Source organism: Pseudorca crassidens, chromosome 18 (assembly GCF_039906515.1).
Source record: "Pseudorca crassidens isolate mPseCra1 chromosome 18, mPseCra1.hap1, whole genome shotgun sequence".
NCBI lineage: Eukaryota > Metazoa > Chordata > Mammalia > Artiodactyla > Delphinidae > Pseudorca > Pseudorca crassidens.
The window spans coordinates 61,181,149-61,200,271 of record NC_090313.1 but is presented as its reverse complement, the minus strand read 5'-3'; the positions used below and the strand labels follow the sequence as shown (position 1 = coordinate 61,200,271).

At 41.3% G+C, this 19,123-nt stretch overlaps 1 protein-coding gene across 1 annotated transcript in view; it reads left to right on the top strand.

Moving 5' to 3' along the window:
• Nucleotides 1-4,475: 4,475 nt before the first annotated feature.
• MED4 (mediator complex subunit 4) overlaps nucleotides 4,476-19,123 on the top strand; it is a 20,482-nt gene continuing 5,834 nt past the window's right edge. Inside the window, exons 1-3 of the mRNA XM_067713479.1 lie at nucleotides 4,476-4,639; nucleotides 15,452-15,518; nucleotides 17,967-18,137. Coding sequence (XP_067569580.1) covers nucleotides 4,515-4,639; nucleotides 15,452-15,518; nucleotides 17,967-18,137 — 363 coding nt within the window. The 5' untranslated portion in view covers nucleotides 4,476-4,514. The remainder of the gene's footprint in view (nucleotides 4,640-15,451; nucleotides 15,519-17,966; nucleotides 18,138-19,123) is intronic.

The following is a 19,123-nucleotide window of genomic DNA, read 5'->3' as shown; positions in this document are numbered from 1 at the left end:
GAGAGCACTGACCGTTAACATTAGGCAGCACGGAGGTCTCCGGTGACCTTTACGAGCTGAGTTTCGGTGGGGAAGTAAGGGTGAAAAGCTAACTGAAATTGACACAAGGAAGGAATGGACTTGGTAACAAAATAGTGTGAACTCTTTGCTGCACAGGGGAGCAAAGAAGGAAAGCAGTTGCTGGAGTGGGAAGCGGGGTCAAGAGAAGAATCTTTAAATAGGAAAACTAGCAGCAGGTATGATGAGCAGGATGAGTAGGGGGTGGAAAATACCACAAACTGGGTTTTGCTTAAACAGTAGAATATTTTCTCACAGTTATGGAAGCTGGAAGTCCAAGATTAAGGTGTCAGCAAGGTTGGTTTCTCCTGCAGCCTTCCCTTGGCTTGCAGACGGCCGCCCTCCCGCTGGGTCCTCACACCATCTTTCCTCTGTGCCTGCACATCCCTGGTCTCTCAGTATGTCCAAATTTCCTCTTCCTATAAGGACACCAGTCAGCTCACCCTAACAGCTTCACTTTAACTTAATTACCTCTTTAAAGGCCCTACCTTCAAATACAGTGGCATTCTGAGGTACCGGGGGATAAGGCTTTGACATATGAATCTTGAGAGCAAATAGTTTGGAGCCCATAACGACACCCTCCATCTATACAGTGCATCATAGATGATCATCTCAACACACCACTTTATTTGTACATGTTTGCTTTGACTTTCTGCCCCTGGAACACATAAGTTACACAAACTTTCCCTTTGGGTAGTTTCAGGTAGAAGGTGTTGTTTTTCTAAGACCTAGGGTTGGTATCATCCTTACTCTCCAATGCTTGCAAACTTTTTCAATCCACAGTAAAAAATATATTCTGTGTTTGACCTAGTATCCACATACATAAATATACAACGGAAAAAAGTGTCCACAAAGTAGTGATATGCACTTTGATGAAATGTTCTGTTCTATTCTGTTTTTTTAAAAACCTCTACAGAGATATCTGTTAGGTATCTCAAACAAATGATAATTCCTAGTTACATGTAAATAATAGTGTAGCAATGTAAGCACTGACTATCGATTTAACAAAAACTTGGATTTTATAGTAGAAGGACCAATTAAAGATGTTGAGAGTGGTTGCCACTAGGGTGAGGGATGTGACAGGATGTGGAAGTTGGGGAGGTGGTGACTGAAAACTCTGTTTTTGTGAGCTTTTCAGGGCTGTTTGACTTTTTAATCATGCATTTTATAAAAAAGTATATACATTGATAAAAATAAAAAATGATTTTAAAAAGACATGTAATGTATGCAGCCACCTCTGTTGACTCAGGGGCAGCCTGATTAGTTTCTTGTTCTCACTCAAACGTCCACCAAAGGTTGTAGCTGCTTTTTGCTCAAATCTCTGAACTGTGTGTTTGACGGTGCTTGTGTTTTAGACAAGAGGTGCCCAACCCATTTTCTGTACATGAAGGCAACTCTTGCTGTAAAAAGAGGCAGGACAACCAGAGGCTAAGAGCACAGACGTTGGAGCCGGTCCCTGGGTTCAGATCCCAGCTGTGCCACTGACCAGCTGTGTGGCCTGGGGCGAGCCTCTCCACTTCTCCGCCTCCAGCTTCATTATCTGTAGCATGGAGATAATTTCAGTGCTCACCTCTGGGAGCTTGCTTTGTTTTTTTAATTTATTTTTTATTTTATTTTATTTTTGTCGGCGTTGGGTCTTTTTTGCTGTGCGCGGGCTTTCTCTGACTGTGGTGAGTGGGGGCTACTCTTCGTTGCGGTGCATGGCTTCTCATTGCAGTGGCTTTTCTTGTTGCGGAGCACGGGCTCTAGGCGTGGGGGTTTCAGTAGTTGTGGCACACAGGCTCAGCAGTTGTGGCTCACGGGCTCTAGGGCGCAGGCTCAGAAGCTGTGGCGCACGGGCTTAGTTGCTCTGCAGCATGTGTGATCTTCCCAGACCAGGGCTTGAACACGTGTCCCCTGCATTGGCAGGCCGGTTCTTAACCACTGCACCACCAGGGAAGCCCCATCTCTAGGAGTTTTATGAAAAGTAAAGGAGTTCATTTTTTAAACATACTTAGAACAGCACCTTGAGGTTGCAGACATAAATATTCACAAGAAGGTGGTACTTACCCTTTTCGATTCTATAGATTGAGAAAATCTTTTGCACTCAAAGTTACCATGAATTCAGTTATCATAACAATACAAATATATAAAGTATTCATATTTAATTACAGTTGGCCCTTGAACAACACAGATTTGAACTGCGGGGGCCCACTTACACGTGGAAGTCTTCCAACAAATATAGAAACTGCATTTTCATTTTACAGATCTTTAAATTAACTAAGTGTGGGGAAAAGCTTGTGTTTGATTACAGATCACAATATATAGAATCAAAAGAACTAGGGTTTGAGTCCTGATTCTGTCCAATCTTGTTTCAGCTTTCTGCCTTGGGTGAGTCATTTAACCATTTCTTTGTTTTTGAGGCAAAGATAGCAGTACTCCGATCGGCACCCTTAACTCTCACGTTGTTCAAGGCTCAGCTGTATAATATATTATAAAATAACTCATATTTTGTTTATCACGCTTAGGTCTGCACAGTTTGCAAAAGAGTGTATCAGTAGGAAGTGCCGTTACTTATCAGTCTATAGAGACTGTTCAGTGTGCATGTGAATTTGCACAAATCTGAGGGGTATGGAGTTCACAACACACATATACTGTCCACATATTAACCCTCATTATCTGTAAAGTAGGACTTATAATTGGTCATTTTTAACTAATTAGAACCCTCCCAGAACTTTTATGTGGAAGCTACACTAATATGACCTCTCTCCCCCCACCGGAATCCTGACCCAAGACAAACCTGTAAGAGTTGAGTAAACAAAACCCACACAGGCTGCAGGAGTTTAGCCCATTGGAAACTTAACATAAGAAATTATTGACTAGAGCTACTGGGAGGCATGCTTAGAATGCAATTGTAATTAAGAAAGCTTAAATCTAATTTAGTCCATTGCCTGAGAATTGACTGTATTAAAAGAAGGGGTTAGCCCAGAGCAGAAGTGGAGGGTGGTTGGAAAATAAAAGGTGTCCACGAGTCTCTTGCACTGTCTAGGGAAGGAGGCACGCTGACTTATGAACACAAATATGCCAATCTCTTTAACGCACATATCGCTACACTATGGAGGTGCAAATCCATATGATTGCATCAATTAAGTTTTTATTTATGTTCATTTGTTCTGCCAAGTTTATCAAGCGACATTCTGGTGATAATTTATGGCTTCCTGTGTGGGTTTGTCTATGAGTATAATTGTGCTCATCGTAAGAGAATAAAGTGGCATTCTGGATTATTATTATTATTCAGCAGTTACCATGAATGAATTTATTTAGCATGAGTCCCAAGGAAATCCTCAGCTCTGGGTGTCCAGCAGGAGTCAGGTTTGGCACGTTCAGAAGGACAGAGCAGAGGACAGGACTGGAACGAGGGGACCACAGGTACTCCTGCCTCACTCCCAGCTGTTGTCTGTAGGTGACAACTTTCCAGCTCACCTTCTGTGACAGCAACTTGGGCCAGATACAGAGCTCCCACTGCCAGTGCTGTTTAACTTCGGGTTTTCCTAGTAAGGAAGGTCTCCTACTGCATTATTCTCCCCCAGAAAAGTGGGCTAAGGTACATTTTTGGTTGATTTGGAATGTGTGCTACATCAATTATTTAAACTATTTTCAACAACCATTTTCATACTATATTGATGGATTCAGTTCGCTGGTCATCTTGAGCAATGAACAAAACAGTTTGTTGGGGGGTGTATGATTATAAAGATGGAGTACGAAATTGTGGAAGCAAGCCAAGTGTCCCTGACAGATGAATGGCTAAGCAAGGAGGGAGGGAAGAATGGGAAATTGTTGATGAACGGATACAGAGTTTCAGTTTTGCAAGATGAAAAGAGCTATGGGGAAGGAGGTGGTGATGGTAGTGCACAGTATGAAAGTACTTCATGCCTCTGAACTGTACACTTAAACACGGTTAACATGGTACATTTTATGCTAAGTGTATTTTACCACAATAAGAAAATAAGATGGATTTCGGTTCCTGTCCCAAAGTGCTTACTGCCTCCCTGAGAGCCCAAGCAGGAGGGTAGGAACAGTGTTATGGGAATGCAGACTAAAGAGAGGTTAATATGAGGAGACCCCGGCCTATTTTACGAAGAAACGACACAAGAAGCAGGCCATTATGTAATTCCCTCAAATGCTTGAAATCCGTTGAGCAGAAGCTTCCCATTCCAGCTGAATAACCTAAGGCTTAGGAGACCCTGACCGCGATGGAACCCCTCCCTGTTCTCGGTTTGGCTCTCGCTCCAAGGGTTAGACCCGAGAAGCCCTCGCTGCCCAGCAGATGGCGCTGGAGCCCGCAGGGCACCTCCAGGAGCACAGGGGGCGCTCCCGCCCGCCTCTCGTCCCCCGCCTCGGTGACCCTTCCTTCCGCTTGCCGAGCCCGCCTCTCCACGCCTGCGCGTAGCTGCGCGCACGCTGGGCCGTTGCGGAGAATGGCGGCGTCTTCTAGTGGCGAGAAGGAGAAGGAGCGGCCGGGCGGCGGCTCGGGAGCTGCAGGCGGTAACAGCACGCGTGAGAGGCTGCTGTCTGCGCTGGAGGATCTGGAGGTCTTGTCGAGGTGAGGCCGTCGGCCTGAGGGCCTGGCTGGGGCTGGGCAGGGAGGTCTGACTCGGGACCACCGGCCTGTCTTGGGCTTGGTGGGGAGGGCCACGCTCGGGGCTGCGGCGCACGCTCCCAAGGACAGTGCACGAGGGTCGGGACGTGGGCCTGCAACCCTCAGGGGCTCGGACGGCATATTCCCCCTTTAGAGGACATTTTAATACTGACAGTGACTCTGGAACCCCTGACTATCACAATCGTAGCGAACCTTAGAGGTCGCTGGGTGTGAGTCCCTTCGTCCACCGACATTCGACAGACATGTCAGGAACTCCCCTGGGTGCTGCGCGCTGGGAGAGGTCTTGCGGGGGAGGCTGGATGTCGACGAGAAGGAGCCCAGTGTCAAGGGGGAGAGACTTACATGTCAACAGTGACTGTGGCGCGGAGCTTGTTTTGATAGGTAGTTAGGGCAGGCTTCCTGGAGAAAGGACTGTATGGGGCGAATGAGTCCCGCAGACCTATTAGGCGGCATGTGCCTGGAACAGCATGTGCAAAGGCCTGGAACAGGAGCACGCACGACTTGGTGCTGGAATTACCAGTTTGGGGTGGCTGGAGTGCAGTGTGTGTGGCAGAGGTAGGAGATGAAATTGGATGTCCTCCTCCTTATTCTGCCATTTTTCATGGTAATCTGTCAGATTGAAGCGTTCCTTAGCTCCAATGCATTCACTTGGATGTTAAAATTGTTCTGGTTCTTACTGCTAAAATGTTCCCATCCCCACTGTTATAATTAATTCTTAATGCAGCTTCCCAACAGTTTCACTTGCCTTAATGCTTCTGCATTTTATCCTTCTATATTACCTGAGAGCAGAGCTATCTTTTTAAAAAAGCTTCTGGTATTACTTTTCTGCTTTAGAATATTTGGTAGCTTCCCATTGCCCAGTGAAGTAAAGTTCAAACTCTTTAGCTTATCGTGCAGTAAAGCCATTCTCCACCCCTGTTAATCCATCTTGTTGTCCTTACTTACTGCCGCATCCCTCTGCCCTCCCATACCCTTTATTCCAGCCTCGGTGAATGCTCCCCATTCTCAAGCTGGCTAGCTTCCTCATCTTCAGTACCGTTTTTACTCCACCTCCAACTTGATGAATCATTCATTTACCCTCCAGAATCCAGTTCAAGTGTCACCTTTTCTGTAGTCAACATTCTTTGACGTTTTTGAATAAGTCATATATAGGCATACCTTGTTTTATTCCACTTTATTGCACTTTGCAGATTTTTTTTTTTTTTTTACAGATTGAAGCTTTGTGGCAACCCTGTGTCAAGCAAGTCTGTTGGTGCCATTTTTCCAACAGCATTATTTTTAAATTAATACTGTTTTATTTTATTTTTTAAACTTTCTTTTTTTAAATTTATTTTATTATTATTTTTTTAATTTTTATTTTATATTGGAGTAAAGTTGGTTTACAATGTTGTCTTAGTTTCTGGTGTACAGCAAAGTGATGCAGTTATACATATACATCTGTAACCAAGTCCAGGCTCCTACTGCTAACCACATGACAGGCTAATAAATCAAGAGATGAGGTGTTGGGGCAGGGAATAGAGACGTTATTCAGAAAGCCAGCAAACCGGGAGGATGCTGGACTCATGCCCCGAAGAACCATCTTGCCTGAGTTAGAATTCAGGCTTCTTTTATACTAAAAGGGGAGGGGCTAAAGTCAAAAATTTAGGTCAGCCTCCTGCGGGGATGTGTTCATTTCTTCCTCCCTGCAGTCTTTCACAGGTGGGCCTGGTCAAGATGTTTCGCATGAGCTCAGCAAAGGTGTTTTAGCTTAATGCTCATTACCCGGAGGCAGGACTCCCAGAGATGGGCCATCATGTATGATTTAAGCTTATAGGCAACGTCTCTTTAGTAATTAACTTGTAATAGAATACAAAGGTTCTTCCCTATTACAGATTTTTCTTTTTCAGATTCTTTTCCCATATAGGTTATTACATACAGAGCTCCCTGTGCTATACAGTAGGTCTTTGTTGATGATCTATTATATATAGTGGTGTGTATATGTTGATCCCAACATCCTAATTTATCCCTCCCCCCCACCTGTCCCCTTTGGTAACCCTAAGTTTGTTTTCTAAATCTGTGAGTCTGTTTTGTAAATAAGTTCATTTATATCGTTCTTTTAGATTCCACCTATAAGTGATATCATATGATATTTGTCTTTCTCTGTCTGACTGACTTCACTTAGAATGATAATCTCTAGGTCCATCCATGTTGCCGCAAATGGCATTATTTCATTCTTTTTTATGGCTGAGTAATATTTTATTGTATATATGTATCACATCTTCTTTATCCGTTCGTCTTTTAATGGACATTTAGGTTGCTTCCATGTCTTGGCTATTGTAAATAGTACTGCGATGAACATTGGGGTGCATGTATCTTTTTGAATTACGGTTTCCTCTGGATATGTGCCCAGGAGTGGGATTGTTGGATCATATGATAGGTCTATTTTTAGTTTTTTAAGAAACCTCCATACTTTTCTCCATAGTGGCTGTACCAATTTACATTCCCACCAGCAGTGTAGGAGGGTTCCCTTTTCTCCACACCCTCTCCAGCATTTATTGTTTGTAGACTTTTTGATGATGGCATTCTAACTGGTGTGAGGTGATACCTCATTGTAGTTTTGATTTGCATTTCTCTAATAATCAGCGATGTTGAGCATTTTTTCATATGACTGTTGGCCATCTGTATATGTTCTTTGCAGAAATGTCTATTTAGGTTTTCTGCCCATTTTTGGATTGGGTTGTTTTTTTGATATTGAGCTGCATGAGCTGTTTGTATATTTTGGAGATTAATCCCTTGTTGGTCGCATTGTTTGCAAATATTTTCTCCCATTCTGTGGGTTCTTTTCGTTTGTTTAAGGTTTCCCTTGCTGTGCAAAAGCTTTCAAGTTTGATTAGGTCCCATTTGTTTATTTTTGTTTTTATTTTCATTACTATAGGAGGTGGATCAAAAAAGATCTTGCTGCTATTTATGTTAGAAAGTCTTCTGCCTATGTTTTCCTCTAAGAGTTTTATAGTATCTGGTCTTACATTTAGGTCTTTAATCCATTTTGAGGTTATTTTTGTGTGTGGTGTTAGAGAGTGTTCCAATTTCATTCATTTACATGTGGCTGTCCAGCTTTTCCAGCACCACTTATTGAAGAGACTATCTTTTCTCCATTGTATATTCTTGCCTACTTTGTTGTAATTAACTGACCATAGGTGCATGGGGTTATTTCTGGGCTTTCTATCCTGTTCCACTGATCTGTAAATGTGTCTTTGTGCCAGTACCATACTGTTTTGATTACTGTAGCTTTATAGTATAGTCTGAAGTCAGGGAGTCTGATTCCTCTGGCTCTTTTTCTTTCGCAACATTGCTTTGGCTGTTTGGGGTCTTTTGTGTTTCCATACAAATTTTAAGATTTTTTTCTTCTAAAGATCTGCAAAAAATGCCATTGGCAATTTGATAGGGATTGCATTGAATCTGTAGATTGCCTTGAGTAGTATAGTAATTTTGACAGTATTGATTCTTCCAATCCAAGAACATGGTGTATCTTTCCACCTGTGTCATCTTCCCATTTCTTTTATCAGCGTCTTATAGTTTTCAGAGTACAGGTCTTTTGTCTCCTTAGGTAGGTTTATTCCTAGGTATTTTATTCTTTTTGATGCGATGCTAAATGAGATTGTTGCCTTAATTTCTCTTTCTGATCTTTTGTTGTTAGTGTATAGAAATGCAAGAGATTTCTGTTTATTAATTTTTGTACCCTGTAGCTTTACCGAAATCATTGGTGAGCTCTAATAGTTTTCTGGTAGTGTCTTTAGGATTTTCTTTGAATAGTATGTCATCTGCGGTGACAGTTTTACTTATTTTATTTCTTTTTCTTCTCTGATTGTCATGGTTAGGGCTTCCAAAACTATGTTGAATTAAAGTGGTGAGAGTGGACATACTTGTCTTGTTCCGGATCTTAGAGGAAATGCTTTCAGCTTTTCACCTTTGAGTATGATGTTAGCTGTGGGTTTGTCATATGTCTTTATTATGTTGAGGTAGGTTCCCTCTTTGCCCACTTTCTGGAGAATTTTTATCATAAATTGGTGTTGAATTTTGTCAAAGGCTTTTTCTGCATCTATTGAGATGACCATATGGTTTTAATTCTTCAGTTAATGTGTATCACACTGATTTGTGGATATTGAAAAATCCTTGCATCCCTGGGATAAATCCCACCTGATCATGGTGTATGATCCTTTTAATGTATCCTGGATTTGGTTTGCTAGTATTTTGTTGAGGATTTTTGCATCTATGTTCATTAGTGATACTGACCTATAATTTTCTTTTTTTGTGGTATTTTTGTCTGGTTTTGGTATCAGGGTGACGGTGGCTTCATTAAATGAGTTTGGGAGTTTTACTTCCTCTGCAGTTTGTTTTGTTTTTTTGTTTTTGCGATACGCGGGCCTCTCACTGCTGTGGCCTCTCCCGTTGCAGAGCACAGGCTCCGGATGCACAGGCTCAGCGGCCACGGCTCACGGGCCCAACCGCTCTGCGGCATGTGGGATCCTCCCAGTCCGGGGCACGAACCCACGTCCCCTGCATCGGCAGGCGGACTCTCAACCATTGTGCCACCAGGGAAGCCCTGCAATTTTTTGAAATAGTTTCAGAAGAATAGGTGTTAACTCTTCTCTAAATGTTTGATAGAATTCGCCTGTGTAGCCGTCTGGTCCTGGACTTCTGTTTGTTGGGAGTTTTAAAATCACAGTTTCAATTTCAGTACTTGTGATTGGTCTGTTCATATTTTCTACTTCTTCCTGGTTCAGTCTTGGGAGATTGTACCCTTCTAAGAATTTGTCCATTTCTTGTAGGTTGTTCATTTTATTGGCATATAGTTTAAGAACAGCTAATGGTTAATTGGAAAATACCTCCCTTGCTACTTTTTGAGCCAATTTTTTCCACTTGCTTGAATTCTGGGTCTTGTTCTGTTTGAAATATTCCCTTGAGCTCTTTCTTCTTTTGGGAGAATTCTCACCAGAAGCCCAAGTCGAATACTTGATTGACTTCTAGAATTTTTGCTAAGGAATCTTGATGACACTGATGAGTGTGAAATTAGTTGAGTTAAAATGATCCTTATTATTTGTTCATTTTGACTAACCACATGGTATGGATGGTGGTAATTAATTTTTCTGTAAATATGTTGACTTTGTGAAGAAGTAACACCCCCTTTGGGAAGCAATGGATGCTGCCTTTTGTTCTGAGTAGGTCTTAGTCTGAGAATTTCAAATCTTTGCCTTAGTATAACCAAAGAACTGTTACATCTCACCCTTCTACTCTGGAGTCCAGTAAATTCGTTTCTTTTCTCAGCTTTACTTGCTGTAACATAATTTGTCTGTTTTGCTGAGTAACCCTAGTATATATTTCATGTCCACCAAGTTCAGGAACTGTGTTTCTGAGCCTACCCATTCAGTATAATGGTCTTTGAGAACATCTCCTGACATTGGACAGCCCAGTAGTCAATATTGAGATCTTGCCTCTAGATTGGCTCCTGGGCTGTCTATCTATGGTGTGTTTACCTGATGCTGTCGGTACTATAGGAGTGCATATACTTGGTATTCGTGTACTCTTTGCTTGAGATAGCATAGCTAAGTAATTTATCAGTTATGTTAAATTTGAGACTAAATTGAAATTCTCTTGTATCTAGATTTGACCAATTTATCCCTCTCTATATTTGATTCTTGATTGTCAAGTATAGCATTTTCCGTTTGATGAAGTGTATTTATCCACTGAAATTCTGAATCATTTAAATTTTCCTCAGGAACCTCGGTGTTTCTGAAACTTTCTCCTTCAGCTTTCCCGTTGTACATGATCACCTGAAGTGCTGAGTTCTCTTTTGCTTCCTCTAAAAGAAGCTGTAGTTCTTCTGCTTCCCATGCTCCAGGAATGCCAAAAAGACTTGGATTTCTCGTTAATTTGTAGTCCTCACTGAATCTGTTGACAGATTGGTTAAAGCCTTCTTTCTTTTTTTTTTTTTTTTTTGCGGTACACGGGGCTCTCACTGCTGTGGCCTCTCCCGCTGCGGAGCACAGGCTCCGGACGCGCAGGCTCAGCGGCCATGGCTCACGGGCCCAGCCGCTCCGCGGCATGTGGGATCTTCCCGAACCGGGGCACGAACCCGTGTCCCCTGCATCGGCAGGCAGACTCTCAACCACTGCGCCACCTGGGAAGCCCAAAGCCTTCTTTCTTGAGGCGCTCTGCTGCCTGTGGTAATAGCCATTGTCTTAGAAATTCGTTTTTCTTTTTCTCTGATTTTCTCATGCCGTATCTGCCACATTGTTTTATTTGTTCATCTCTAAAGAAAGACTGGGTGACAGTAAGCAAGTGAGAATTTCTCTCTTTTATAATCCTGGAAATGGTTGTTGGTGGTGATGGAAGAGATGTCACTTTGGTTTGCCACCTAAGACTCATTGGAACTCCTCCACAGAATGAGGCTGCTCCAATGTGATTGGCTTTCCAAAAAGTCCCATTATGTGGCCAGTCACACATAGATACTTATACTGATTCTGTGATATGTGAAGTTTGTCATTATCCTATGAATGAACTTATTCTCTTTGCATTTTTTTATGAAAAATGAAAAAAACCTCATTATTGTAACCTCTTGACTTTAGAAAGTAGTGGTTGTGAAATTTGGCATATATTTTTTTACTCTTACCTGATTATATAGCCTTCTAGTATATTATTGGGGTGGCCAAAAAGTTCCTTAGGTTTTTAAGTAAAAATGAAAGACACATTTTTCATTTTCACCAAGAACTTCATTGAACAACGTATTCACCCTTTTGTTCCACTACCTTCTGCCATTTTTCAGGCAACTTCATAATTCCATCTTCCCAAAACTTTTTATCTTTTTGAGCAAAGAACTGTTCCAGGTGCCTTTTACAGTCTTCCAGGGAATTGAAATTCTTTTCATTAAGAGAATTTTGTAAAGACCGAAATAAATGGAAATCTGAAGGTGCAATGTCTGGTGAATACCGCAGAGGAATCATAACTTCCCAGCCAAACTGTAACAGTTTCTGCCTGCTCATCAAAGAAACATGCGGTCTTGTGGTATCCTGATGGAAGATTATGCGTTTTCTGTTGACTAATTCTGGACGCTTTTCGTGCTTTCAGTTGGTCTAATTGGGAGCAGTACTTGTTGGAATTAATCGTTTGGTTTTCTGGAAGGAGCTCATAATAGAGGACTCCCTTCCAATCCCACCATATATACAACATCACCTTCTCTGGATGAAGACCGGCCTTTGGTGTGCTTGGTGGTGATTCATTTCACTTGCCTCATGATCTCCTCCGTTCCACATTATTGTACAGTATCCACTTTTCATCACCTGTCACAATTTGTTTTAAAAACGGAACATATTTGTGACGTTTCATTAGAGAATCACATGCGGAAATATGGTTAAGAAGGTTTTTTTTGCTTAACTTATGTGGAACCCAAACATCAAAGCAATTCACATAACCAAGCTGGTGCAAATGATTTTCAGCGCTAGGTTTCGATATTGTGTGTCAGCTATCTCCCGCGTGGTCTAACGTTGATTGTTCTCAATTAATGTCTCGGTTTGATTGCCATCAACTTCAACTGGTCTGCCTGACTGTGGAGCATCATCCAGCGAGAAATCTCCAGCACAGAACTTCACAAACCACTTTTGACATGTTTGATCAGTCACAGCGCCTTCTCTGTACACTGCACAAATCTTTTTTTGCATTTCAGTTGTGTTTTTACCGTTCTTGAAATAATCAAGCATAATGTGCTGAAAATGTTGCTTTTTTTCTTCCATCTTCAGTATTAAAATGGCTACACAAAAATTCACCAGGTTTGGTAAGTGCTTTTTTAAATGCATGCTGACATGACAGCTGTCACAGTACAGTCTAACAAAGTTGTTTTGAATGAAGTTAAAGACCACTAAGCGCTGCTAGAGCCATCTACGGAAAAAACCGAACGAACCTTTTGGCCAATCCAATACTTTGTAAGATGTGATAGAATCAGGTAGTCTTTGGAGGAATTTAAAAAAATAGAAACCTATAGGTAGATTGTAGTCTAAAAAGTTTTTCTTAACCTGTTTGTAACTCAGAACTCATTGTGGAACAGAAACCACATTGATAGGAGTCTTGAGGTTTCCCCACCAGCCTATTAATTGTTTACCTGGGGCTTCCCTGGTGGCGCAGTGGTTAAGAATCCGCCTGCCAATGCAGGGCATGGGTTCAAGCCCTGGTCCGGGAAGATCCTGCATGCCGCGGAGCAACTAAGCCCGTGCGCCACAACTACTGAAGCCCGTGCGCCTAGAGTCTGAGCTCCGCAACAAGAGAAGCCACCGCAATGAGAAGCCCGCGCACTGCAACTAGAGAAAGCCTGCGCACAGCAATGAAGTCCCAGTGCAGCCAAAAATAAATTTAAAAAATAAATTAATTTAAAAGAAAATTGTTTACCTGAAGTGTAGTATCACAAATAATATAGGACCTAACCCTGTATAAGTTATATTTGTGTGGAAATGTGGGAGGATTCTAATTTGGCATGCCAGGAGTACAGCTGCTTCCTTTGTAGCGCTGCGGGCCTCCCACTCCCATAATGAGAGAGAGGACAGGGGGTCCTTCAGCCTCTCTTCACCCTTGGAGTGGACAGAGGTTTCCACTTTGTCCTAGACAGTTAGTGAAGAGCACTGAATCTTACAGACCTCTCCCTCCCTCCCTTAAAGTAAGCCCTTGTAAGGTTTTCTGTTGATTTATACTCCCAGATTGGCAAGAAAGGGTCATTCTGCATCTCCCACCATACCCCCAACCCCTTACCACCATCCCTTCCCCACAGAAACCAGCTTTTATTTAGGCCAGGGGTTCTCAACTCTCTTCATCTCATTAATGGGGTGCAGAAAAGGGCTAATATAACATGCTATTTTCATAAAATGTCTGTTTAATCCATTAGCAAGTCCTGTCAGCTCTGCTTCCAAAATATATCCTAAATCTGTCCATGTTTCCCCATTTCCATTACTAAATCCTAGTGGCTAGGACGTAGTCAAAGCCAGTGTCATCTTTTGCCTGGGACACTACAAAAACCACCTAACTTGATTCCCTTTCTAGCTCTCTTACAGTCTGTTCTCCAGATAGTTCAGCAGTTGTTTAAAAATGTAAATCAGGTCATGTCCTTTGCCTGTTTAAAATAATCCAGTAGCTTCTCTTTGCACTTAAGAGTGAAATACTAATCCTGTACCCTGACCTACAAGGCCCTACACAATCCAGCCCGCCCCCTCCCTCTCTCTTTCACTCCCTCCCTCCCTCCATTGTCCTTATTTTGTATCCTGCTCCCTGGTGCCTGCTGTGCTCTGGCCACATTTCCTCAAACCCGTCTTTGAGCCAGTGAGCTAGCTGGGTCTTTTACCAAGCATTCTTTCCTCCCACATCTCCTGGCTGGCTTCTCTTGTTTAATTCATGTTTTACTTCAAAGATATTCCCATAGAGAAACCTTCCCTGACCACCCAGTTTAAGTAGCCAAAACTACCTCACTGACCCTCTCTGGTTTAACACTGCTTTATTTTCTTCCTAACCCCTGTCACTCTGGTTTTACTTACATATTTTTTGTCTTCTCTATTAGAATTTAATTGCCATTGTTCACTTTACTAACCCAAGCATCTAGAAAGTGCCTGGCACGTAATAGGCACTCAAGAAACATTTGAATGAGTGAATGAAGACTTTTTATTCCCTTATCTACTTTTTTCATTAATTAGGTAATTAATTCATACATAATGGTGTATGGGAGGGAGGTTGAGTCCAATTTGCACCATCCACTAAAATAGCCTGAGGCTAGTGAGTGGAAGGTGGAACTATGAAGGTAAAAATAGCATGGCAGCCAGTGAGAAGGTACAAACCCTGGGCTGACTAGTAGTGTCAGGTAGTTAATTGTGAAGCTGTCCTCTCCTGGATAATTTCTGAATTAAGTCCCATATATCAACAGTTTTGAAACTAATATATAGAATATTACCTGCTACACATTTTTCCCCAATCATTCTACTGTTTTTCATGTAGAAAATTAGCATATTTAACAAATGAGCATTCTAGAAATGTATGATTTATTATGTGTAAGTATCCCTCTTAGCTGATACCTGTTTGGTTAATTTAAAAATTTGCAGGTGAGAAGTTTTGTGTCACAACTACTCAGTTCTGCCATTGTAGTGGCAAAGCAGCCTCAGGCAATATGTAAATGAAGGGGAGTGGCTATCATCAAAGAAAAGTTATTTACAAAAACCACAGATGGGCTGCATTTGGCCTGTAGACCCCTTATGTAGGAGTTTTTCTTGCATAAACCACGCATAATGCATTGTCTGCATTTTCTACTTTGGTTTCTTTAAAGTGAAATGAGCACTTGGACACTCATCAAGCAGACTTAGGGCAGGCTCTTGCTGAGTTTTTATGACTTTACTTCTCCTGGTTCCATAGTTATTCTTTACAAACCTCTGTTAAGTGTTTCCAAGCTTAGGTTTTTATAGAAACAGTTTTTCCTATTCACAGTCATACTTCATTTGTATTTATATACTCAATTTATACAATTATAGTAATAGTAAAGTTTGAGTAAATGGGCCTGGTAATGAACACAGCTGAGTCTTGGTGAGAATGTACTGTGCCAGTGAGAGCTGAAGTCCACAGTCAAAGTGGCCTTTGGGGCAATAGCTCTGAGTACTCAGCTTGCTGTGGGTACTGTGAATCCAGCAAGTCAGTCAGGTGGAGATCAGGTAGAGCCTCTATTGTATTTACTTTGCAAACTTTGTTTTTGTTTTATAGAGAACTTATAGAAATGCTGGCGATTTCTAGAAACCAAAAGTTGTTACAGTCTGGAGAGGAAAACCAGGTAAGTGGTTTCTTTTTGAATTAAACACAAAAAAACCTCCCATCATTTCTACAATTTCCTATTTATATTTACTTTGTGTGAGAACAGGAAGATCAGATTCTATTAAATTATTAATTGCAGTTTTTAAATTGAGTTTTTTTCATCATTTAGGTAAGGTATAATTGACATGTAATATTGTTTTTTTTTTTGTTTTTTTTTGTTTTTTTGCGGTACGCGGGCCTCTCACTGTTGTGGCCTCTCCCGTTGCGGAGCAATAGGCTCCGGATGCGCAGGCTCAGCGGCCATGGCTCACAGGCACAGCCGCTCCGCGGTATGTGGGATCTTCCTGGACCGGGGCACGAACCCATGTCCCCTGCATCGGCAGGTGGACTCTCAACCACTGTGCCACCAGGGAAGCCCGACATGTAATATTGTATTAGTTTAAGATGTATATCATAACAATTTGATATAGGTACATAATGCAAAATGATTACCACAGTAAGTTTAGTTAACATCCATCACCTCACATGGTTAAGTTTGTTTGTTTGTTTGTTTTTTTGCCATACCACGCGGCATGTGGGATCTTAGTTCCCCAAGCAGGGATGGAACCCATGCCTCCTGCAGTGGAAGTGTGGAGTTTTAACCACTGGACCACCAGGGAAGTGCCCAGTTTTCTTTTCTTTATTTTTTTTTTCCTTAAACAAATTTTATTTATTTATCTATCTATCTATTTATTTATTTATTTTGGGCTGCATTGGGTTTTTGTTGCTGCACATGGTCTTTCTCTAGTTGTAGTGAGCAGGGGTTACTCTTTGTTGCGGTGCGCAGCCTTTTCTTGTTGTGGAGCACATGGGCTTCAGTAGTTGTGGCGCACGGGCTTAGTTGCTCTGCAGCATATGGGATCTTCCCAGAGCAGGGCTCGAACCTGTGTCCCCTGCATTGGCAGGCGGATTCTTAACCACTGTACCACCAGGGAAGTCCTTTCTCTTCTTATGATAAAAACTTCTAAGAAAATTGCAGGGAAAGTGGCACCTTTTCATGTACCTGTTGACCATTTGTATGTCTTTGGAAAAATGTCTGTTCAGTTCCTCTGCACATTTTTTTTTTTTTTTTTTTGCGGGCCTCCCACTGTTGTGGCCTCTCCCGTTGTGGAGCACAGGCTCTGGACGCGCAGGCTCAGCGGCCATGGCTCACGGGCCCAGCCACTCCGCGGCATGTGGGATCTTCCCAGACCGGGGCACGAACCCGTGTCCCCTGCATCGGCAGGCAGACTCTCAACCATTGCGCCACCAGGGAAGCTCCTGCACATTTTTTAAGAACTTTTTGAAGTTGCTGAGATTTATTCTCTTAGCTATTTTCAAATTTACAGTACTGTATTCTTAATTATAGTCACCATGGTGTACGTTATATTTCCAGAACTTATTTATCTTATAGCCTGGAGTTTGTACCTTTTGACCACCTTTACCCATTTTGCCGCCTTCCCCCTGGCAGCCACCAATCTGAGCTCTTTTTCTATGTGTTTGGCTCTTTTTACATTCCACATATAACTGAGATCATGCGGTGTTTGTCTTTTTCTGTCTGACTTATTTCCTTTAATGCAATGTTCTTAAGGTCCATCCATGTTATCCCAGATGCCAAGATTTCCTTCTTTTTTTGTGGCTGAATGATATTCCTTTGTGTGTGTGTGCATGTGTATAGATTTACATCACGTTTTCTTTATCCATTCATCCATTCATGGACACTTAGATTACTTCCTTGTCTTGGCTATTGTGAATAATGCTACAGTGAACATACGAGTGCAGATATCTTTTCGAAAATAGTGATCTCATTTCCTTTGGATAAATACTCAGAAGTAGAATTGCTGGATCATATGGTAGTTCTAATTTTAATTTTTTAAGTAACCTCCACACTTAATGGAATGTTTTCCACAGTAGTTGCACCAATTCAGATTCTAAGGGTTCCCTTTGTCTCCACATTCTCACCAACATTTGTTATCTTTTGTCTTTCTGATTATAGCTGTTCTAGCTGGTGCAGGGTCATATCCAGTTGTGTTGATTTGCACTTCCCTGGTGATTAGTGAAGTTGAATACCTTCTCATGTATTTTTGGCCGCTTGTATATGTTTGGAGAAATGTCTGTTCAGTTCCTGGTGTCAACTAATAAAATCATCTCAAATTTTACCTTCCCTGAGAAATGAATAAACCTGCTCATTTTGGCATATTGCTAGTTCTGAAAGGTTTGTTTTATTTTGTGTGAAAGAATAGCATATAATTAGAAAAAGCAGAAAACCTTGATATTAATCTCTTCTAAAATAATCATAGGTAGGCTATTTTTAACAATGATTAGTAAACAGTACTTTGAAGGTGTTAAGACTTTATGGACTAGCCAATTCACATGTGGATTCTTTGTTTCACTGGAATGTAGTTCTTCAGTATTCTGTTGTCTGCTTTAATCACCTATTATCTGACAGGTCCTGGAGTTGTTAATTCATAGAGATGGGGAATTTCAAGAACTAATGAAATTGGCACTTAATCAGGGAAAAATCCATCATGAAATGCAAGTTTTAGAAAAAGAAGTAGAAAAAAGAGACAGTGATATTCAGCAACTACAAAAACAGCTAAAGGAAGCGGAACAGATACTGGTAAGTTGATAGAGGCTGTTTCTTAATGTAAAAAAGGATACTATTTACTCTATTTCTGAAAAATAAATCTATTACAATTTTGAAGTGGTAGAAAACTTGAATTTCCAAGTCTAAAAGTGACCCCTTGTCACTTTGGTTAGATGAAAGACCATGTCATTCCCTTTTTTTTTAATGTTTATTTATTTTATTCGTTTATTTTATTTATTTATTTGGCTGCGTCTTGTCTTAGTTGCGGCACGCAGGATCTTTTCGTTGTGGCACGCGGGCTTCTCTCTAGTTGTGGCATGTGGGCTCGAGAGTGAGTGGGCTCTGTAGTTGCAGCACGAGGGCTCTCTCATTGAGGCGCACGAGCTCAGTAGTTGCGGCACGTGGGCTTAGTTGCCCCGCGGCAACTGAGATGTGGGATCTCAGTTCCCTGACCAAGAAGAAGGCGGATTCTTTACCACTGGACCACCGGGAAGTCCCTCCCTTTTTAATTATTGTTTTCCGATAGTCTGCATTACTTTTGAGCCATATTTTCATTATTTGAAGATTTCACAAGTTTGAATTAATAGAAATGGGAAGTTTTACTTTTATCCTGTCCTAAGTTTTCATTTGTTAATAGTCTAAATCTCTACTTCAGTTTTAGAAATAATTTTTGAAATCAGTAAAAGTATATACCAATTTTATATATTGATTAAAATTTACATTTATTTAGTCTTCCATCCTAAACTAGATGGGATTTATATGTAAATATATATAGATATAGATATATGTTAAGGACTCTAGTTTTTCCTTTCTTGTTCTTGGCTACTATTTCAAAGAGACAATTTATTTGTTATTATTTGCTCAGTTATTTCACTAAATACTAACTAATGTCATTGTTATGTGGTGGTATTGCAGGAAGACCTGAGTTTGATTCTCATATGGACCAGACATTGCTGGCTCCTCTCTAGATTAGATTTCCAAAAGACAGTGAACACAAGGACTATAAAAAGACTAAATTT